The 24,186-nt window shown below is 37.7% G+C and overlaps 1 protein-coding gene across 1 annotated transcript in view; it reads right to left on the bottom strand.

The window, feature by feature from the left end:
* RFTN2 (raftlin family member 2) overlaps positions 1-24,186 on the bottom strand; it is a 67,501-nt gene that overhangs the window by 27,819 nt on the left and 15,496 nt on the right. The window contains exons 2-6 of the mRNA XM_032594459.1: positions 18,463-18,646; positions 16,596-16,710; positions 12,464-12,743; positions 8,928-9,131; positions 1,119-1,240 (exon numbers count right to left, since the gene is read on the bottom strand). Coding sequence (XP_032450350.1) covers positions 1,119-1,240; positions 8,928-9,131; positions 12,464-12,743; positions 16,596-16,710; positions 18,463-18,646 — 905 coding nt within the window. The remainder of the gene's footprint in view (positions 1-1,118; positions 1,241-8,927; positions 9,132-12,463; positions 12,744-16,595; positions 16,711-18,462; positions 18,647-24,186) is intronic.

Consider the following 24,186-nt stretch of genomic DNA (forward strand, 5'->3'; position numbering starts at 1 on the left):
GGCTTCATTTTCTGCTACTTGCTGCGTTCTAACCATTGAACCAAAGTAGAGACACTGGGGATCAGAGTGGAGAGAGGTTTCCATCTGGTTCTCCAGAGTTTGGGCCTGCCTTCCTTTGTGTTCCCTCAGTCTTGTTCAGGCATCAGACTTTAAGGTATGGGGCTAGGGGATCTGCATTTAGAAAAGCTCCCTAGTGATGTGGATCCAAGTAGTTTACAGACCATACTGGTTAGAAACACTGGACCAGGGGTTGGGAAGTGAGGATAAGAGTAGGAAGTGAAGATCAGGAAGTAAAAGGCAAGTGGGGCTTAGATGCTGAGTTGTTTCCCTGCATTTTATTCATTGATAAATATTGATTTTTACTAGGAGCTTTACCTCTCCCCCCAAATCCTTTTCTCCCCACTCATTGGGATTTCTAGTTTATTTAAAAATGAGCTATGCCTCTCTGTATGCCTTTATAAGGCCAGAAAGGCACATGTGTCTATGAAACAGCCTGTCAGTGAGGGCCTCATACACACAACACAATATACCTGAATTCAGTCTGTACACCTCAAGGGCAGTCCATTCGGTGACATCTGAATTCAGAGTGCACAACATCAGCAGCAATGTCATCTCTGATTAGGAAGGACAATGCTGTGTGTACATATTTGGCCTGGTGAGAGAGAGAACACCCTTTGGATATTTTTGCCTTTGAAAGTCAATTCACAAGGTAAAATAAATAAATAAATAAATAGAAGTCAGTCACATTGGTTTCTTGGAGATAAAATAGTAGTTATTGACTGAGTTTTTTTTTCAGTTTCAACCAGTTGTCATGGCATGTGTAAAGAGAGTCTCAGTGCCTGGGAACTTTATTCAGGATTATAATGCCAAATCCTTGGGAATCTACTGCTATTTAGGTACAGGTAATTATTTTACTATCTTATCACGGAGTTGAACATGGAGTAAAGGAAATCACCTTTTCACAAATCTATACAGTTTGTTTACGCATTTGTGATAAAATTCTGAACTCTGCACAAACATGTGTTTGAAGGATACTGCAGGTATTAGGCAATGAAGATCTTTAACATGTAAAACTAAATAGAAAAGTAAAGCTAAACTGTCAGAAAACTGCAGTTTACCTCAATAACAGTCCATTGTTCTACTACGATGGCATCATTTCCTTTCCTACTGGAACCTGGAACTCCAGAACCTTCTTCTTCATAGATAAAGAATCCTTCCAAAGATTTAGGCAAATGGTCCCCTGTGAGGAAAAGGATGCAATTAAGAAGAGTGGCAAATACTGAGTGTCTCCTAAGATCATCTAAATCCTTAGATAACCCTTTTAGGAAGCTGAAAGAAAAGCATATAAATTAATCAGCACTTGTTTTGGCTGAATCAATAACATCCTCCTCTTTGAGAGTTGTTATTGTTGTAGGGTTTTTTGGGGAAGGTCAAGACAATTTTGTACTTCACTGAATTAAAATCAAACTGTAAATATGAAAACTACAAACACAAAAACAAGATAAAATAATATCATACAGTGAGAAACAAGTGGATTTCCTAAGTCGAAAAAGCACTGGGAACTGACCTTCACCCTGAAATCAGATTTTGGTTTCTGACCTATATGTTTATGCACATTAATTACACCATTAGGAGAGAAAACATAAAAATGTATATTCTTGAAAATATAGGTGTGATATTCAAACTAATGTGAGGTAAGATTACTTCAAAAAAATATAAACACGAAACAATTCTTTACCTCAATGATGCTTTTAAAAAAATAATGAAAGAATGGTAACAGGAAAATCCTAAACAGAAGTCATTGTCAAAAGAATTCCTGCTGGGAAGGAAGTTTTAAGGGAGGGCCTTTCTGACATTTTCTTGAATAGTTGACAATAACCAGCTGGCGAAAACTAAACTGATTTTATGGACGTTCTTTTGTCTCCTATTTTGCAATAGGAGACAATTTTCCCATGGTCACGTGCTGGCTAAACAGTTTGGTTTTTATACAGTACAATGTCGCATCAAAGTCTCTCTGCTGGACATTTATCTAAATTATAGCCTACAACATTTTCAAGTGATCTATTAAGCTTAAAGATAAAGAAGCCAAACATAATTTCAATGTAATTTTTGGTTTTGATTTTTATTAACAGGCTATAAGCTTTAGGAGAAAATCATCATCATTATTATTTACATCATTTACAATTAGGGCAGAATACCGTGAAGAATTTACCTTGTTCAGATTGGTTCCCTCAAACCCAGTAAAGTTTAATTTACTAGTTAGAGTTAGTTTTCTAATTACAGTGTATGTTCCACTTCCTTTAAATGTACTTGTCCACTGTCATACCAAAGTGACCAGTGGAAGCAAATCTTTTTATCGTAAGTTTAGAGCTTCACAAGACCGTCTTTAAAAATATGTATGTCCCAAGTCCTATTTTAGAAAGGGGGTATGAATTTTAGAAATAATTATATACTGTGATAATTATGTAGTTAATTATAATCTGCTTCTTATTTACTTTGGGATTACAATGTGGTTTTGTGGCTCTGTGTCTGTTTTCTTATTCTCAATATTGGGGTATCCTAGTACTTCTAAATTTCTTTTGGTTTAAAAGAATGAAACCATGGTACACTCAAAAAATGCCACACAAGAATAAATAAGTAAGACTCACTGCTATGTAGCAACAAGGATGAATTTCAGAAACTATGTTGAGAAAAGAAGCCAGACACAAAAGAGTAAATACTGTATACTTCAACCTATGTGAAGTTCAAAAACAGGCAAAATTAATCTATGGGGATGGACGTTAGAATAATGCTTTCTCTGGGTGGGAGGACGTTGACTGGGGAGGGTCATGAGGTGGCTTCTGGGATGTTGGAAATGTTCTGTACCTTTTTTTCCCCCTCTGAATTCTTTCCTCCCCAGCTTTATTGAGATATAACTGATATATAAAGAGATGCTCTATATCTTGAATGTTTGTTTTTATTCAGCTGTACGCATAAGATTAATGCACTTTTCTATACATGTATTATACTTATGTCCCTCCCTTCTCACTTTAGAGCCCCCAAGGTCCTGGCTGACCTTCTTAGCTCCCATGCCAGTCCCCAGAGCCACAGATGAATGAAGCTTACACAGGAGAAAGTATTTAATATCTCCTGAAAAATTCTCCCTAACAGAAGTGGAGGCGAGGCAGGGTGTCAGGGAAGGTCCCATGGGGAGTGGCTGTTTGGGTGCATGGTGTGTTAAATCTTCCAGGTAATGGATGAGTTGATAATTGTAAACGGTTACTTAATGACTGTTCCCGAACTGAGTCACTTTTTTTTTTTTTTAACTTTTAAACATTTTTATTTATTTTTGAGACAGAGAAAGAGTGTGAGCAGAAGAGGGACACAGAGAGAGGAAGACACAGAATCCAAAGCTGAGCTGTCAGCAGAGCCTAAAACAGGGCTCAAACCCATGAACCATGAGATCATGACCTGAGCCAAAGTCTGACACTTAACCTACTGAGCCACCCAGGCACCTATAGAACTGAGTCACTTCTTAACAGTATATATTCCAGAGCTTCCCACCCAGTATGTCTTGGCCCATTGGTGTTCTGAGAACCCCTTCCAGAAGTGCCAAGATATGGGATGCCCCCTCCTGCTCAGAGAAGCTTTATCTTCTTGTACCCATGTGCCTTATTATCTTATCATTTTCTATGTGTGCATAATATGAAAATGTTACAAAGCATTGACCTGACCCACTGCTTCTTAATTTTTTTTTAGCCAAATACCATCAGTAGCAAAGGCAAGTATACCTGTACCCTTGAAGGATGGTCTCCAAGTACAGTTTGAATTGATTTGTGGCAAGAATAAGGTTTCTTTAACGTCTTCATGTTTATATCTTAAAATCCATGCAATATTTGCATTCCTTTCAAATATATTATGTAAAAAAGTAAAGTTCTCCAACTCCCCATATTAAGTAATATTGACATTCTATCCTTTGAACCTGTGTACTCCCTAGCACAAGGCTGCATACCCTCAGGGTACTTGGGCCCTGGTTTAAGAAGCACAAGCTTAACAAATTCTCAGGGAGTGGCTTACTTGTCTGGCCATGTGCTCTGACACATTCATTTCAGCTACATATGACAGTGGCATTTATGTAAATGTGAGGAAAGGTAACATTCCATTTTAGTATTTTTGGTCCATGTGTCATTTTTGGCATCAAACTGCCTAGAGGTAGGCCTGGAGGGCACATATGGGGACTCCCATTTTGTATCTCATTCATGAACATTCTGTCTCCAAAACAAGTCTCAGCCTCTTGATGGCACCCCTCCCCCCCAACCCTTCCACTCTTGCCCTCTCTAATCCACTTCCCAAAATGAGGCTGAAGAAGTTATTTTAAGAATGCATATCAGGTCATAACTCCCTCTTTTATTTATTTATTTATTTAATTTTTTAAAATGTTTATTTTTGAAAGAGAGAGCGAGAAAGTGAGCCTAAGTGGGGGAGGGGCAGAGAGAGAGGGAGACACAGAATCTGAAGCAGGCTCCAGGCTCTGAGCTGTTAGCCCAGAGCCTGACACAGGGCTCAAACTCATGAAATGTGAGATCATAACCTGAGCCCAAGTCAGACGCTTAACTGACTGAGCCACCCAGGCACCTCCATAACTCCCTTTTTAAATCTTCAGTGAATGACTTGGAATAAAAATCCTGGCAGGATGTTTAAAGTTTTTGCTTAGGAGCACACACTCCACCTAGGTGCGTCCTGCCCCACTTTCTAATTGCATGAAAATGGGCACATTTTATTTCATCTAATTGCATGAAAATGGGCATATTTTAAATATTTCTGTGCCTCAGCTTCCTCATCTACAAAAGAGGAATAATCATACCAACCCCACAGGGTTGCTGTGGGATTAAGTGAGTTAATAAATTTAAAGTGCTTAGAACAATGCTGGTGTATAGTAAGTACAAATACATGTTAGCTCTTGTTGCATTATTTATAAGATTGGCTGCTGCCTACCACTTCTACCTTGTATGGAGCCATTCTCTCTTCATACCCTGCTCCAGCACACAGACCTTTTCCCTGTTCCTCTTTCCTGCCCTAGGGTTTTTGTACATCTGGGGGTGTTTCCTCTGCCTAGAACGGTCTGCCTGTGGCTCTGGAATGCTGGCTTTCCAGTCTCAGTGTGATTGGTGCCTTGTCAGGCGGGACCTCCTGATCCCTCCTTACAATATGGTGTTAGGTAATGTCACAACGCTTTTCTCCAGTTTGAAATTAGATACATATGTTTCTGTACCCATTACCACCTGACTGCCTGATGCCACAGGGCCAGCTTTTTGAGAGTAGGGAAGATGTCCATTTTGCTCATCATCGTAAATCCAGTGCCTGGCATAGGGCCTGGCATACACATATTTGTGGTGAATAAATACATTTTCTTTGTCAGTACTCTACCTCACTCCTCATTCTGATACACCTTGCCTGTCAGCTCCACATAAGCATTTTTATAGGGGTGAAGAGTTTGAAATGAACTTAAGTCTAAAAATTCATAAAAAATCAAAATGTAGCCTTAAGATGTGGGTGAACTAAAGATGGGAAGAGACTATTCTCTGAGGATAATGGGGGCATTTGTAGGCTAGTAGAGGATGGGGACTCATGGGTGTATATGTGTCTGTGTCTGTGTGTGTGTTTTATATCAGCTGGCAAAGCTGCTCATCTCAACCCATGCCAACTGCCCACTGGATTCCACACATTCTGGTAAAATAAAGTGTTTTATCTTTGTTGGCTCAATTGGGACCAGTTGGAGTTCTTTGCCCTATAGTGCAAGCCTGTGTGCGTGTGCAGTGATTCCAGCAGAGGACCGGTTTGGTGAGGACCCAACAATGCTGGAGAATGTCAGATACAGGAAACCATTGCAGTGGGAACCCTCAGGCTGCAAGAACAGCAAGACGGCTGCTGGGTACCTCTCCTGTGGGGCTTTTCGAAGCAGAAGGCTTTGAGAGTGCGTGGGAAAGGGCACTGAAGAGGAATTTCACAGTCCTTATAACCTCTCCACCGTGACCCCACCAAAGGAGAAAACTTGTTAAAAGTTTTGTTCCCCCTCTCCCTCTTTCTAGAGGAAGATATTTTATGAGATTTGTGGAGTAAGGTATTTAAATGTCTGTGCAGTGTCTGGTTTTGTGCTTTTATTTCTCATGGTGAGCTGACTTCTGACAATATTTTGGAAGAGGATGGAAGCAAGACAAAACAAAATACGCATTGTCCCCTATGTGCTTTAGCTGTCAGGCATCAAATGTCCCAGAACAAAGCAACCAATTCAGCCCTGCTTCCTCCGACTTGCTTCTCACAGTGACACAGGCATGGGTCACAATTTCCCCTCTGCAGCTTCCCTGTGTACTCCTAGGGAAGTCCCAAGAGACACACCCAATTGCCAGGCCCCACAGACCGTGGTGGCTCATTAGGGGCTTGGCATGGCCTGCAATGTAAAATGTCTAATGAGACATTCCAGAGCTGCTGAGAGGGAGAGATTCTCCCCTGAGCTCTCTAAATAGCTTCTGAGGCTTTATGAACAAAAGCTCTACAGAGTCTCTGGCTGGCAACTGCTGTGGCTAATTTTATTTTCATCAGGCAAGGCCCAAGGCGGGGATGCCTGAAAGAGATTCTGAAAGGAGTATTTCTCGTTTTTCCTTCAGCAGTTAGTAACAAACCAAATTTTGAAATGTCTCCAACTAGACTTTTTGGAAAGAAGAGAAGAGAGAAAGAAATATATGAAGCATAAACTGACCTCCAAGTAGCTGACCCATACTAAAAGTACTGTAGCTGCACACAAGCTGCAGGAAAGAAAACTAACCCCAGAAAATAAGCTCTGACAGTGGGTAAGGCACTGTGGGAGTCATTTTGTACATACTGCATCTTATCAAATTTTTACAGCAGTAAAGTAGGGAGTATTTTTACTCCCCTTATAGGAAACTGTGGCTCAGTGAGCTCACCTAACTTCCCCAGATCACCCAGCTAATAAGTAGAGAACATAGGATTCAAACCCTGGTCTATCTCATCGTAAAGTCCATGCTCTTGTTAGATTTTGCTGTTTCTGGGGCACCTGGATAGCTCAGTCAGTAAGGGCATGAGACTCTTGATCTTGGGGTGTAAGTTTGAGCACCATGTTGGGTGTAGAGATTACTTAAAAATAAAAATCTTATGGGTGCCTGGGTGGCTCAGTTGGTTGAGCGTCTGCCTCTCGGTTTCACTCATGTCATGATCTCACAGTTCGTGGCATCAAGCCTGGAGTTGAGCTCTGTGCTGAGCATGGAGCCTGCTTGGGATTCTCTCTCTCTCTCTCTCTCTCTCTCTCTCTCTCTCTCTCCTTCCCCCTCTCTTCCCCTCTCTCCCCCTCCCCTGTTTGTGCATATGCATGCACTCTCTCTGTCTCTTTCTGAAAATAAATAAACTTGTGCTTGCTTCGGCAGCACATATACTGAAAATAAACTTAAAGAAAAAAGATTTTGCTGTTTCCATAAAAGACCACCTTGGAGGAAGTTTCCAATAACCAAAATACTAAGAACTATCTATTGAGCACCTGCTATGGGCTGTGTGCTATGGGCCATATTTCTGGGTACTTCAATAGGCTAGATCCTTACTCTTGGTTGCTAGTTAAAAGAACTTATTGGACCATGACTCTTGATAATTTTAAATAATCATCCAAAGTCTTTAGTTCTATTAGTTAAGGTATCCCTGATGTAATAGGCTGACTTAATGATAGTAAAGAATACTGATATCCATTTGCTTTTTTTGTTCTTTCCTCTAGCCTCATTAAGTTAGTTAATCTTGGTTTTCATAGCCTTCATCCTTCCTAATGCAATTTTCAAGTCTCCTAACTATGAGTTTTTCTTTTCTTTTAGCACTAGTCTCTTTTTTATTTTTATTTTTTTGAGAGAGAGAGAGAGGGACAGCATGTGTATGTGCATGTGCACGTGGGTGGGGAAGGGACTGAGGGAGAGAGAGAAAGAATCTTAAGCCATCTCCATGCCCAGGGCAGAGCCTGATGCAGAGCTCGATCTCACAACTGTGAGATCATTACCTGAGATGAAATCAAGAGTTGGAGGCTTGACCAACTGAGCTACCCAGGTGCCCCAGCACCAATTTCTTTTTTAAAACACTTTCCCTAGAAAGTAACTTTTGGAAAGTTTTGTTTGTTTTTGTGATAGACATGAGTGATTACATATCCCATCGTAACTAAAAGAGGAAGACTAGGGGAAGTTGAAAGATAAAGGGAAGGCAGAAAAAATAGAGTAAATATCATTTTCTAAACCAAAGATTATTTTTCTATACAAATTTTAGAGTCAGATATAGATTGGAGTACATGGTTAGATAGTGTCCAAATCTGGGATAGTGTAATAAGTTTGGATAGTAACTATCAAATGCCACTATAATCCTTTTAACTGGACTGTTATAATACATCTTATTTGGAAAATCCTACTAGTCAATCACACAGTGGTTTTTCTATACCTGATAGTTACAACCCGACAGCAAACATTACATTATAATTCTACCACACACTAGGATTAAGCTTTTATTTATTTCTTAAAAAATTTTTAATGTTTATTTATTTTTGAGAGAGAGAGAGAGAGAGCATGAGTAAGGGAGGGGCAGAGAGAGGGAGACACAGAATCAGAAGCAGGCTTCAGGCTGTCAGCACAGAGCCCAACACAGGGCTCGAATTCACAAACTGTGAGGTCATGACTTGAGCTGAAGTCTGACGCTTAACCGACTGAGCCACCCAGAAGCCCCTAAGCTTTTAAATTAAAGCTGCATAGCTGTGTAATAATTGGAATCTAATTCCTAATGAATTTTATAATGAATAATAATGAATAATTCCTGTCCTTTTAGCCATAGATCTTGAGAGGCAAAAACATTTCCACCAACTCTGATACAGGTCAAATTTTTTAGGTATCAATATATTATAATATAAAACATACCTTTAGATGTTTCCCAGCATACAAAAGAATCAATTAAAGACAAGCCTTGTTTATAATAAAATGTAGTTAACTCCAGCCAATCGGCATCAAGTGTACTAATGACAGATCCTTTTCTTGTTACTTTCATTGACAGGATGCCTTCCTGATAGGTCCAGCAGGTTGATTCATCATCGAAAACATTGAATATTGTATACAACTTGTTTTCTGGGGATAGGCATTCAGAAAGAAGAAAGATTATTTATTTATTAATTTACTTATTGAAAAGATTCCTAAACATTTTTTTATTACTCATGTATTTCAGGCATACAAACATGGAGAATAATAAAATTACCCACCACTCAGCTTTATTAAATGTTGACCTTGTGCCATGTTTCCTTCAGATTTATTTTTCCAGAAAATGAGAAATGGATGTAGTTGAGGCTTACTATGTAGTCTTCCCTAATCCAGTTCTCCCGAAATAGGTACTATAATAATTTGGTGTTTGTTATTCTCATGCAAGCTTTTATTCTTTTAATATACTTTTATATACCCATTAATATATATATATATATATATATATATATCATATTCTGAAGTTTAAAAAACTTTTAAAAAGTGGTGTTGTATATATGCATCTATAAATTGATTTTCTTTTGCTTGGAGTAGAATTAATACATGTAGACCTTATTCATTTAGTTAAACTGCTACATAATATTCTAGTTTATTATTCTCCTGTTGATGGACATATACATTGCTTCCAAATTTTTGTCATTATAAACATTGTTCATGTCTCCTTAGACACACATGTGGGAGTAGCTTCTAGCATACATATGTAGACATGGAACTGCTAGGTCATATCTTCTACTTTTCCATAAGTTGGCAAATTCTTAACTTGGGGAGTGGTGTATGGACCCACCTCTATGGTTGTGTTTAGGAAGTCTAAACCCACTTGCATTGCAAAAGTATTTGGGGTTATGTATGTACATGTGCATTTTTCTGGATTGAGTCTCTGTGGATTTCACCAGATTCTCCAAGAGATCTTTTGTGTGTATCTCCCCCAACCTCATGCTGCCACTACCCCACCCTGACAGCCCAAATTAAGAACTTTTGCCATAGACAAATTATTAAGAAGTATAGGATTTAAACTATTTAGAAAGTGGAATCTAAAGATTGTTAATTATGGGAATACAAGCTGGTGCAGCCACTCTGGAAAACAGTATGGAGTTTCCTCAAAAAACTGAAAATAGAACTACCCTACGACCTAGCAATTGCACTACTAGGCATTTATCCACGGGATACAGGTGTGTTGTTTTGAAGGGACACAAGCACCCCCATGTTTCTAGCAGCACTATCAACAATAGCCAAAGTATGGAAAGAGCCCAAATATCCATCGACGGATGAATGGATAAAGAAGATGTGGTACATATATACAACGGAGTATTACTCGGCAATCTAAAAGAATGAAATCTTGCCATTTGCAACTATGTGGTTGGAACTGGAGGGTATTATGCTAAGTGAAATTAGTCAAAGAAAGACAAAAATCATATGACTTCACTCATATGAGGACTTTAAGAGACAAAGCAGATGAACATAAGGGAAGGGAAACAAAAATAACATAAAAACAGGGAGGGGGACAAAACAGAAGAGACTCATAAATATGGAGAATAAACAGACGGTTACTGGAGGGGTTGTAGGAGGGGAAGTGGGCTAAATGCGTAAGGGGCATTAAGGAATCTACTCCTGAAATCACTGTTGCACTATATGCTAACTAATTTGATGTAAATTTAAAAATATATAAAAATAAAATTAAAAAAATAAAGATTGTTAATTAAATTAAGTAGGCATCATTTTGATTTAGAATTTAAAAGGGCTAGAAATAGACACTTGATCTAATCAGGTCGGGATGGGAACCAGCGGGAGTTTAAAGGCAGCATTGGGTAGCAGATAGCAAATAGGTCTCTGACCATATCTTCAACAACTCTTGTTCTTAAAATTTTTACACTGCAAGAAAATCAGGGTGATTGTTAGTTAAGGAGCTAGTGAGAAAATAGGAGGGTGGTGGTGGCAGTGAGGAAGGATGAGACGATGAATTAGGAAGTGCTCCTGGCTTGTTCATAAAAAGATTGTGCTGACCATGGTTGGGTCTCTGCTAGGCTCACAAGATTGAGCACATCTCATTACAACCAGAAAGCCAATGTGCATGTGTGCAGTGTGTTACACGAGTGGGTACAGCTTCAGCACTAACTTAGATCAAAAGGTCAGCCAATGGGGCGCCTGGGTGGCGCAGTCGGTTAAGCGTCCGACTTCAGCCAGGTCACGATCTCGCGGTCCGTGAGTTCGAGCCCCGCGTCAGGCTCTGGGCTGATGGCTCGGAGCCTGGAGCCTGTTTCCGATTCTGTGTCTCCCTCTCTCTCTGCCCCTCCCCCGTTCATGCTCTGTCTCTCTCTGTCCCAAAATAAATAAACGTTGAAAAAAAAAAAAATTAAAAAAAAAAAAAAAAAGGTCAGCCAATAGCAGCTAACTTACTCCAGAATTTATTCTGTGGCAGGCACAGTGCCTTATCTTTTAGCTACTTCTCACAACTCCCTTTATATAAAGAAATTGAGGCAGCCTGACTCCAGAGCTCTTAACTGTAAGGTATGCATAGTCTTTGACTTTCTCTAACAGTGCTTTTTAAAAGCATGCTTGCAAAGATATCAGAAAACTCTGAGCAGGCCAAGATGCATGAGGAAGTGGTCTCAATTGCTTGGGAAGAGTTGCTAGTTGGCAAAGTAGAATAAAACTAATGGTTAAAGTTATTTTCGGATGCAGGCACTATTGTTATATTAATTGCTTCATCATGGTGTGCATTTTCATATTCTAACTGATCATCAAAGAAAGTCAATTAACTTCAAGGGCAAAAACCATCCATGAAATGGGAAAGGCCAAAACTAAAATTCTCACACTCTGTTTGCAAAAAACAAACATAAATCAGAACAGCTTTCTATATTTATAGAATCACTTTCTGTATACACGCATAGCCTCCATTTTATAGGGGAGTTGGTGAATGACTAAATGGAAACCAAGTTTCAAACCAAGTTTCATTATATGGATGGTATTTTTTTTTTTTTAAATTTTTTTTTTCAACGTTTATTTATTTTTGGGACAGAGAGAGACAGAGCATGAACAGGGGAGGGGCAGAGAGAGAGGGAGACACAGAATCGGAAACAGGCTCCAGGCTCCGAGCCATCAGCCCAGAGCCTGACGCGGGGCTCGAACCCACGGACCGCGAGATCGTGACCTGGCTGAAGTCGGACGCCCAACCGACTGCGCCACCCAGGCGCCCCATATGGATGGTATTGTATGACCATGCCAGGGACAACTGTTTGAAAAACTGCCTTACCTTATTTCTGGCTGTAATAATTAAAAACAAAATCAAGATGAGTGTAATATATTAGTTTATTTGGTTTTTGTAGTTTTAGAAATTTACTTTGTCTCATATTTCCAAAAAACCCCTCAAAAACTTATTTTTACTAAATTGAAACTAATATACTATTTCTACTCATCTTGTCTATTACCTTCTCCCTTTCTTGATTTAGAATAACTGGGGCTGCCATCTCGGTCCATCTGACACTGTTCACTTTCATGATGAAGTTCTTCCTCAATTCCACTCTCAGATGATTGCCCACTTAATGTTCCTTCATTCCAACTTTTACAGTTTTCATCTGAAGTGTGTCTCAGAGGCAGCGCTGACTCTATGTCTTCATCATGGTTGGTTCCGTTGCAGAATTTAAGTGGTGAATAAGGCTGTGATATGAATCCAACAAATTTCATTCCTCTCTTAGCAGCTATATTAATCTAAAAGAGATTGTAGAGCAAGATGTAAAATTCATTTACATTGATCACTTTATCAGTTAACCTGTAGGTTTATTAAGGAAATTCATAAGATGAAGTAAATTGACCACTAACTAAAGACCCATTCATAAACAAATTAATAACCTGTAACAAAACACTACTCCTAAGTCTATGTTACAGTATTATTGTGACTTCTTCAAACAGAACTGATACACTTTAGAAATTATGAAAAGAAGCAGATGCTGGGGAGTTCAGTCTGTTGAGCATTAACTCTTGATTTCAGCTCAGGTCATGAGCCTAGGGTCGTGAGATTGAGCCCTGTGTTGGCTCTGCACTGAGCATGGAGCCTGCTTGAGATTCTCTCTCTCTCTCTCTCTCTCTCTCTCTCTCTCTCCCTCTCTTTCTCTCTCTGTTTCTCTCTCTCCCTCTGCCCCTTTCCCTGCTCTCACGTACTCTTTTTCTCTCTCAAATAAAATTAAAAAATAAAAATAAAAGAAATTATGAAAACAGGAATCATTTTTCTTCAAAAGGTTACTATTTGAGAAGAACGAATAATTCTATAACATGATTTTTGCAGGCCTGTTAACAATGGTCTGTCCCACTGAGGCAAAATTAAAAGCTATTCCAAGAAATCCTCAAAAATAACATGACCAAATACATCTTAATTAACAAAGCAAAAACATTAAAAGCAAAAACACACAGAATTGCTTGCTTGATGTGGGTAAAGAAAAATGTTAGAAGTCTAATTCTTGACAAATGTGTGCATGTAATGCATAGGCCCAATTCACTCTTAGGAAGCTTTCCCATCTATTTATATCTTGATGCTATTGTCTCCTATCAGGCCAAATGCACATGATCAGATTCAATCGTATAAGTTAAAGAATAGGATTCAGAAGAACATTACATAATGCCAGTGAAATAATTTGAGACGTTAAGAGTGGTTATTTTCATGCCCAGCACTTTCCCCTTTCTCTGCTTTTTCTACATTTCTTTGTTCTTTTTGTGTCCACGTCTTTCTCCTCTGTTAAGCTGGCAATTCTTTTGAGGGCAAGGACTGTGTCTTAATCATTTTTGTATTGTGCCGTTTTGTACCTACAGGTGCTCTATAAGTATTGGTTAAATAAGTAAAAATGAAGAAATAGCAACATCTTTAATTTGGCCACTGTTTTAAACATTTAAACTACATGTTTTAAATGCTACCCTGGGAGGGGAAGAAAGAGTTATGATGGAGGTTGCAATGAAAAGGGCCGGGAAGAACTGGGGCAAAACCAGAGAGCAATACCCACTCAAAGGGGACAATGGTCACTCAGCTCTAGTCAGCGAGGAAAATTCTGGGCAGGACAGAGGTGATAGGTATGTGGAGCTAAGACAGAGGATAGTGCTGACGCAGTATCATTTACTCCTATACATGGACATGTTGAGATTGTAACAATGCATGAAGCCTTAAAACTAACCACAAATTGTCCTTTATATCAGGTGTCCTGGGAGAGAAGAGGGAGTGGTAAGGGGGCATGACGTTTTTGCAGGTGGAAATGGGTAAATTTATTGTCAGTTCTTTCTCTAGGTCTTATTAGTTGATTTGGGTGAAAAAGTACAGAAGGCTTTTTCTATTATTAGAAAGTTTTAGCTGGAAACATTTGGTAACAAATATAGTGTTAATTTTTTTTTTCCAGTTTTTAAATCGGAAGATTGACATTTTTAAATGTTATTTTTACTTTAAAATCCTGAGAAAAACACTTATAAATCTAATTTTAAACATAAAACAAATATTGATCTAAAGTTAAAATGACTTAAAATCTAGCTATTCAACAATAAACTCTTTATGTAAGACAATTGTTCCAAAATAACATTTGGCATTCATCTACTGCTCTTGTTCATACATGGGGCAATGTTCAAATAGTTCATGTGCTATGTTTCCTGAAGCTTTTCTCTTCATGAAATAAATCCATTACTCTGATTGCTGAAATAACAGTACTTTCCTGTTTAAATAGATCTTTAACTGTGTCCAGGAAGTCAAATGCAAAACAAGGGCTCTGATGGTGATCTATTAAGACTAAATTAGTAGTTACATTTTTGTTTCAAAAGAAATTTTCTGGAGGGGATTTATTCCCAGAAAAACAAGTTGAAATCTCCCAGATTAGTAGTAGTAAACAGTATGCGTAGCTTGTTTATAAAAATCTAGTCTCAAAGACTGTTCCTGAAAATCTTATTGAATGGTGACTTTATACCTAAAAGAGAAATATCATTAGCAGCTCTAACTGGCTATATACAAATTATAGACACTCTGACACACAAGACCACTTAAACCTTGGGAACAATACTAGAAACAGTGAGCAAACCTCAGTTTCTTACTTGAAAGGAAATGCCTTAGGTTTTTGGCTATATTCATTTAAATAAAACCTAAACTCTACAAATGTATCAATGCAACTAAGAAAAACTTTCACTTAAAATCCCATCAATTTAGAACACTTATAAATGTATAATTTTTCTTGGTCTTAATCAATATGCATATAGTGTTCAATTTTTTGTTTAAGTTTCAATTAAGTTATTTTGTATAGACTTTTCTATCTCAACAGTCAATATAGTTGTTACGTTTAGTCCCCATAAAATATTGCATTGTATGGATGTACCATTGCTACTCCTCAATTTTCCAATTATTGAGAATCTGGCCCCTTTATTCACTGTTGATTAAACTACTTTGTATAAAAATGACTTTTCCCCTTTTCAATTAATTTCTTGGAATAGATTCTAAAGAATAAAATGGTATTTATGATATTTTTGACCAGATTGATATCCAGAAACACCTAATTTACTACAATGTACTAATTTATTACGATGCCAGTTGCGATATATGAATGTTTTCTTAAAGCTCTTCCAACACTGGATTTAATACCTTCAATTTAATTTCTCAGTTAATATTGGTGAGGTATTAAATCTCAGTTTTATTTTAAAAATTATTAGTTAGGTTGAACCTTTTTCCAAAGGTCTGTAGTTTATGTTTCCTTTTGTATTTTGCTGTCTGTGGATTCTGTCTGTCCATTCAAGACTGGACATTACTTTCATGCATTTGTATTCATTTTATATATTTTTTAAATAAACCCCCCTAAGACACATTTATTGGAGATCCCCCCCCCCGCACACTGATTCTTTTTTTTTAAGCTTAATTTTCCTAATATATGTTATATTTATATTCTCAAACTCCTCAACTTATTCATAATTCAGTATGTCTATTCTTTTGTTTTCTTCTGTATTTTTTTTTTTAATTTTTTTTTTTTTCAACGTTTACTTATTTTTGGGACAGAGAGAGACAGAGCATGAACGGGGGAGGGGCAGAGAGAGAGGGAGACACAGAATCGGAAACAGGCTCCAGGCTCTGAGCCATCAGCCCAGAGCCCGACGCGGGGCTCGAACTCACGGAGCGCGAGATCGTGACCTGGCTGAAGTCGGACGCTTAACCGACTGCGCCACCCAGGCGCCCCTCTTCTGTATTTTTTAATAGGTAAAAAAATTTACCTCTTTATCTCATTTGAAAAGTGTGGAGTCTATTTTACACAGAGCAAATTGTCCATTTTCCCAGCAGTTGTTTTCTGGGATGGTTGTTTTCCCACTTTATTTCATTGGGTTTGTTTCCAAACTTCTTATAGGTGTGTAAATTTATTGCTGGAATTTCCATTGACCTGTATTTCTGTTTCTAACTCTGTATAATTTAGTATGTGTGCTTCAATATGTTTTAACTTCTGGAAGAATAAGTCACTTACCATTTCCCTGTTCTTTTTAAGGTAAGAAAGGAGATTGATGAGGAAGAAATACCAAATATTTCTCAATATCACATGAAAAAATGTATACATTTAGTACCTTTTCTATCAGTTCTTTTGCTATGTCATTTGTTTGTGTCTCATAAGTTAGAGGACATTCCTCAATCACGAGCCTTGGGCGTCTTTGTCCACTGGATGCTGCCGAATGCTTCAGGCTGTAACAGAGAATATACCCATGGTTGGAAGTCAATTGATCATTTTCAGCTAATATGCTTATGTAAAATTGAGAGAGCAACTCACAAATAAGGTCAAGGCAATCTTTTTGTTGTTGTTATTTCAAACTTAATAATGGTAGTCTTCTTAGGTGAAAATACCAGAAAAACAGGTTGAATTTTCTTAATATAAACCTCTATTAATATAATTTCTGATTTGATATGGAAGAAAAAATTCATCAGAGGTTTTAATAAAAATTGTAAGAAATCATTTTAGATCACTGTTACACTTGATTATTGTACAAAAACGTTAGTCAAGGTCCTCTTTAAATGCAAATAAATATTGTCCTGTCTTCTTCCTTTTTTTTCTTTTCTGATCATTACCCCTTGCTTATTCTTAGCCTTGTCAGAGCACTACTAAGTCCATTTGAAATAATGTTAAAAAAGACAAAACAATTTATACATGGTTTGTAAGATTTATAATTAGAAGTGTTGCTACTGTGTGATAAAATGACATGTTTATTTCATAATGTTTGGAGTATCTGATCAAATTCGATCTAGGGGCACCTGGGTGGCGCAGTCGGTTAAGCGTCCGACTTCAGCCAGGTCACTATCTCGCGGTCCGGGAGTTCGAGCCCAGGTCACTATCTCGCGGTCCGGGAGTTCGAGCCCCGCGTCCCGCGTCGGGCTCTGGGCTGATGGCTCAGAGCCTGGAGCCTGTTTCCGATTCTGTGTCTCCCCCTCTCTCTGCCCCTCCCCCGTTCATGCTCTGTCTCTCTCTGTCCCAAAAATAAAATAAACGTTAAAAAAAAAATTTTTTTTTTTCAAATTCGATCTAATGGTGAAAGCTGACGCCTGTACAAACCCTCTCAGACATGTATAAATAGGCTTATACTGATAAGTAGCAGGCAGTGTCCCTTAAAAGCATCTTTCTTTGCTTAGCCCTTTCTTAGTTAAAGCAATCAATTGTTAGGCCATCACTAAAAAGAGAAAACAGTTTTTACCCTGGTATTTGGGATGGATTGATATAGTTAAAGAGTTGGGTGAAAAAATTTAATGTGTTAATCAAAGACATTGATTTGGTTATTCTCACTCCTCACTGGAAAGGGCAACTGTATTTTGAAAACTATCAAACTTACAAGCTAGGCTGGCAAAAATGGTTGCAGTATTATTTGGGAAAGCAGCTACCAAAAAAAGTGAAAAAAATGAACTAAAATGGATGGTCTTTACACCCCCCCCTTTTTTTTTTTTTGAAAAGGCTGAAGTCTATCAATTTATGAGAACTCAGCATGTAGGCCTTTCTGCTGTAAACTGCTTAGAAGGTAGAGCTAGTTTCTGTTGCCACTATTATTAAAATAGTATAGGACAGTTAAAAAAAAAACACTCAGTGAAAGTGGAATTCATTGGTCCAGTCATCTCTTTTAGCCCAGTGACAGGACCTGTAGCTGACAACCAGTCCCTCATCTGCTGAAGCTTCTAGGTGCTTCTTGAGTCTATCTTCCTTTTCCTTTGTTCACCGACATCCTCATCTAGGACCCATTTGTCTGCAAGGGGCTAAAACCAAGGAAGAGTTTTAAAAGGAGGGAGGTGTAAGTTTCCTTCTTTCATTCCAGGTTAACCACTAGAAATGTGCTCTCAACAAACCCCTCTAAATATCCTTTATTCCCCATCATTACGTTCAAACTTTCTTTTCTTTTAACCAAAGAAAACTGTCTCGACAGCTTCTTAGTCTGTTTCCTTGAGCACTAGGCTTACCTTAACTTCAAGCGCAATAGCACTACCCTGTACAGGTAACTTGCAGGTAGGTGTTTTCGCTGCCCCACAGGTTGTATAACAGGATGAATAGCCCCAACAATATATCCTTTAAGATAGTAGTCTTCAACTTTTGTTACTATATCCGGAATTGAATTTATCTTGATGACTTCTGGGTTTGGCGAGGCTGAAATATCAAATGCAATGAGAAATCGCACATTTATAAAATTGAATTGTATGTTATTTCTATTTATGTGTGACAATAATTAATGAATGGAAAGCATATCCATGTGACTTAATCTCAAAGTTACACTAACATGTATTATATGTTTTCTAAATTAATTTCAGAAAAAAGCAAAAGTAACCTTATAAGCTGGTAAATATGTAATATTACCAATATGTCTTATTGGTAAGGTAAGAAATGCCTTATATTTACTTTTTCAATTAAGGCAGCTTTATTTTTTAGAATTTCATTTTGAGTGACGGTATTCCATTAATAGATATGGAAGACATACATATGAGAAACAATATTAAGTTGGAGAGCCAATTGTTTTTATAATTCTGAACAAGCTGAGATGCATCCTTTGTTAAAAATAAAATTCATACAAATCTAAAACTTAAAAGTGGGTGTAATGATATTTGTTAAGCAAAAATTGTCAAGTGCTTTCTTATTTCCAATTACACTTCAAAAGCATCATGTTTTAAGTTTCTTTGGGAAACTAAACATGATTTCTTATGGCACTTATACAAATGGTTGAGTGGAGGAATTGAAAAAGGAAAGGTATCCAGAAGTTCTTTTTAATAAGTAAAATTTCTAAATGTAGAGGAATGTTAAATGCAATAGTGGTATGTAATTGAACTAGCCCTTTGAAGCAGGGCAAATCTGTAAAAACTATAGAGTAGTACAATGTGTACAGTTTTTAGTAAAAGGAAAAGGGTGTGTTATTTGGGAAAATGTTCTTAATGTTCAAGCAGAGTTAATTTAAAAAACAACTTTATTTTCTGTAACAATATTTCTCATTTTCTGGAGAGCAGTCAAGAATTAATATCTAGAAATAGACCTGCAATTTGATTATCTCTTGAGTAACAAAACATATGAACTTAATTCCAGGCGTGAGCAGTGCTGGCTGTTGGCCATCTGTCAGTCTGGTCCGTGGTGTCCAGCAAAGAACTGTGGCTAATTGCCTGAACACAGGAAGGAGGTTAAGAAGCAGACAAGGAAGAAGGGTCAGAGGAAATCCCCACCTCCTCTTACATTAGTATCCACATGATGGAACAAAAATCCACCAACACTGGGTATTCATGCCAATGTCTCAAAAGAAAACAAAACCCTCAATAGAAAAGTTACATAAATTAAGACAAATCCATTTCCTCAAAGTCTCTTTCTCTTTTGGATTTACACTAATTTATTTACAATGTATTTTCTTCATCATTATGTATAGGGAAAAATACCAAAGAGAATGATCCTGGACTTGGAAGGAAACAGCTGGGTTTCATCGTCCAATGGCCCTGTGCTGCATGGTTGTGTGGCAACCACTCCATTTTTCATTTGGTTTTACTTTTTCAGTATTTTAACTACCAATCTTATTCCCAAACAAAGAAACTGAAAAACTATAAAACACAATAAACTGTTAAGACTAAGGAATGATATATACATAACCCAAACCTATTTTTAGGATTATATACTAATTCCACAAAATTTTTTCAAAATGAGGCCTTTTTAATGGATCTTGTTTTTTTATTAATTTTTTTTTCAACGTTTATTTATTTTTGGGACAGAGAGAGACAGAGCATGAACGGGGGAGGGGCAGAGAGAGAGAGAGACACAGAATCGGAAACAGGCTCCAGGCTCCGAGCCATCAGCCCAGAGCCCGACAGGGGGCTCGAACTCACGGACCGCGAGATCGTGACCTGGCTGAAGTCGGACGCTTAACCGACTGCACCACCCAGGCGCCCCAGATCTTGTTGTTTATTATAGGAAGTGGAAATGCCTTACTTAGCATGATACTGAAGAATCTTCATAGTCTGGCCTCTTTCTACTTATTCAGCCTTCACTGTTGTCATCTGTTTTCTTGTAGGTCTTGCTTTGGCAGGCCTGTACTACTGCAGTTCCTGAACCTCACATGCTATTTCATGCCACCAGGCCTTCACTTCCTTTCCTGCTCCCTGAGGCTGGTTAATCACTTCTTCCTCTGTGTGTGCATTCTACTAGTTCCTTTTCAGACTTTATTATAGTTGCTTATTTATATGTTTGTCTCTGCTGTTAGACTAAGAATTCCTTAATGGCAAAGAACCTACCTTATTTTTCTTTCTATGCCTAGCATTTTCCTTAGGTTATTATTATGTTAAGTTGGAAATACTGTTCATTAGGGGAACTATGAAGTAAAATTATTGCATAAAGGAGGGAAAGCCATCAAGGTTAGCTGGTAAATTCAGTAACAAATGTACACATTATCTAGGACTTGTTGGAGAGAGACACAACAGGGAAAGAACACACAAAAAGTGTTGCAAAACTGTTACTCTTTTGATTATAAAAGTGAAGGTGGTCAAGAACCTAGTGAGAATCCAACCAGGTAGAGTTAAATGTCATATTCACTTCTGAATGTTCTAGCTTCGGGCCCCATTTTAGGTTCCTTAAATTAATCATAGTACAATGAGAAAATGACAAAGAAAATGAGGTAAAAAGTAATGAGAAGTGGAACTACACTGGATGTAATTAGCTCCACCTTGGGGTGAAATCTGGAGAGAAATTTGGGAGACCTTATCACATACAAAGAATGAGATTGTAGGCTTGGAGAGCTTCAGGATCCCGCTGGGCTTGCTTCCCTTGCTGACTTGGTTGGAGTCACTGTTTGGTCCAATGTTGTCTTACCTAAGTCTACTCTCATACTATTGCTTGGAAGGAAACCCCAGAAATCAAGAACTGAGGATTGGGAAGAGGTTGACTACTTTAGATGCTTCATACAAGTAAAATCATACATTACGGTTGACCCTTGAGCAACATGGGGGTTGCGGCACCAACTCCCATGGTCAAAAATCTATGTATAACTTTTGACTCCCTAAAAACTTAATTAGTAATAGCCTACCGTCAACTGGAAGCCTCACCAAGAACATAAACAGTCAATTAATGCACATATATATATACATATACATATATATATATTATATACTGTATTCTTATAATAAAGTAAGCTAGGAAAAAGAAAATGTTATGAAGAAAATCATAAGGAAGAGAAATAAATTTACAGTACTATACTGTATTTATCTAAAAAAATCTGTGTGTAAGTGAACCTGTGCAGTTCAAACCCTTCTTGTTGGGTCAACTCTATTTATTTGTCTTTTTTGTGACTGGCTTATTTCACTTAATACAATATCCTCACGGTTCATCCATGTTGTAGCATATGACAGGATTTCCTTTTTAAGACTGAATAAGATTCCATTGTATATATATACCATATTTTGTTTATCCATTCATCCATCAATGGATATTTGAGTTGGTTCCACTTCTTGGCTATTGTGAATAGTACTGCTATGAACGTGGACACGCTAATATCTGTATGAGATACTGCTTTCAATGCTTTTGGATGTATACCCAGAAGTGTGATTGCTGAATTATATGGTAATTCTATTTTTTAAAAATGTTTATTCATTTTGAGAGAGAGAGCACATGTGAACAGGGAGGGGTAGAGAGAGGGGAAGAGAGAGAATTCCAAGTGGGCTCTGTGCTGTCAGCACAGAGCCTGACGTAGGTCTCTATCACACGAACTGTGAGATCATGACCTGAGTCAAAATCAAGAGCAAGATGCTTAATGGACTGAGCCACCCAGGTGCCCCTGGTAATTCTATTTTTAAGTATTTGAGGAACGGCCATATTGGTTTCTATAGTGGATGCACCATTTTACATCCCCATCAACAGTGTACAAGTTTTCCAATTTCTCTACATCCTTGCCAACACTTGTTTTCTATTCTTTTTTTTTTTTAAATAGTAGCCATCCTAATGGGTATATTTCATTGTGGTTTTGATTTGTATTTCCCTATTAGTGATGTTGAACATCATATGCTCATTGGCCATTTGTGTATCATTTTTGGAGAAATGCCTTTTCAAGTCCTTTGCCCATTTTTAAATTGGGTTATTTTTGTTCTCAATAAGAGTTCTTTATATATTCTGGATATAATATTTACTTCCATTTCATAGGTTGACTTTTCACTCTGTTGATTGTGTCCTTTGATACACAGAAGTTTTTAGGTTTGATGTAGTCACATTACCTATTTTTGCTTTTGTTGCCTTTGCTTTTTGTGTCATATCCAAAAAATCTTTGCCAAACCCAATGTCATGAAAGATCTCCCCTATGTTTTCTTCTAGGAATTTGATAGCTTAGGCTAATCTTTAAAGACTTTTTTTTGAAAAGTACAATAGCACTAGATTATTGGTTTAAATTTTTTTTTTAACGTTTATTTATTTTTGAGACAGAGAGAGACAGAGCATGAATGGGGGAGGGTCAGAGAGAGAGGGAGACCCAGAATCTGAAACAGGCTCCAGGCTCTGAGCCATCAGCACAGAGCCTGACGCAGGGCTTGAACTCACGAACCACGAGATCATGACCTGAGCCGAAGTCGGACACTTAGCCGACTGAGCCACCCAGGTGCCCCTAGATTATTGGTTTAAAAAGGTATGCTATGCCTTCTTTCTCAAAATGATGCCAGAAAAATGAAAAACTTTGATACTTTCACATTGGCTTTACATGATTATTTTAGGTAAGGTAAGTTATAAAATGAATACATAAAAATCATGAAAGTATAAGAAATTTTAAAGTTTATTGAAAAAATACTATTTACCTGACAAAAGGGAAACACACAAGAATGTAGATTGTAGTTTATAACTTAAAATAATATATGAGTGGAGATGAGCATTTCATCTTATGAAAGCGTGTCTTTGTAAATTATACAATTCAATATAAGAATGAGGGATGTGTGTTGGCTTGGAAATCTCTCCTGGCATTTTAACCACTACCACTGGCCAGGTGTAATTATAGTGGGTATCACAAGCTGTGTGAAGTCGGTTGTTTTTCCATATGGCATGACTAGAGAGAGTGCTTGAGGTTTCAGTCAACAAACCATTCAAGGATCACTTGAATTATAACTGTGAGTTCTGGTTTCCTGGTTGTTGCCTGAAAACTTGCCATTGTTAACCTCTGGCAATATCAAGAGAGCCCCAATCTCAGAATGGGTGTCAGGTACTTCAGAGAAAAGCCCAGGACTCTTTTAAGAAATGTGGCATTTCCAATACTCCTGACATCCCAGAGGAAAAAGTTATGTGGAAAAAAGGGGACACAAGGGGTCTGAATCTGAAAGTGATTTAGAACAATTGAGGCCTGAGTGTAAAGAAGTTTTAGGAATATTTTTATTGCACTTAATGTTCCTTTTTTATGTATGGAGGAGAGACAGGAGGAATAATTGACGTTTAAAAATGTCTCAAAGAGCTTTTACCATTGGTAAGAATTAAATTACTAAGTGAGAAAGTAGTAAGTCATAGTTTGTGATTTTTTTCTCTCTTAGCAGTACATAAAGTAATGGTGTGTTTTACAATCAACAATGTTTTGTAGTCAATGAAGAATGATAATTATATAGCAAAGAAGTGGTTGCAAATACATTGGCTAAGAGAATGAGGATTTGGGGCACCTGGGTGGTTCAGTCAGTTGAGAGCCTGACTCTTGATTTTGGCTTAGA

Source organism: Lynx canadensis, chromosome C1 (genome assembly GCF_007474595.2).
Source record: "Lynx canadensis isolate LIC74 chromosome C1, mLynCan4.pri.v2, whole genome shotgun sequence".
Taxonomy (NCBI): domain Eukaryota; kingdom Metazoa; phylum Chordata; class Mammalia; order Carnivora; family Felidae; genus Lynx; species Lynx canadensis.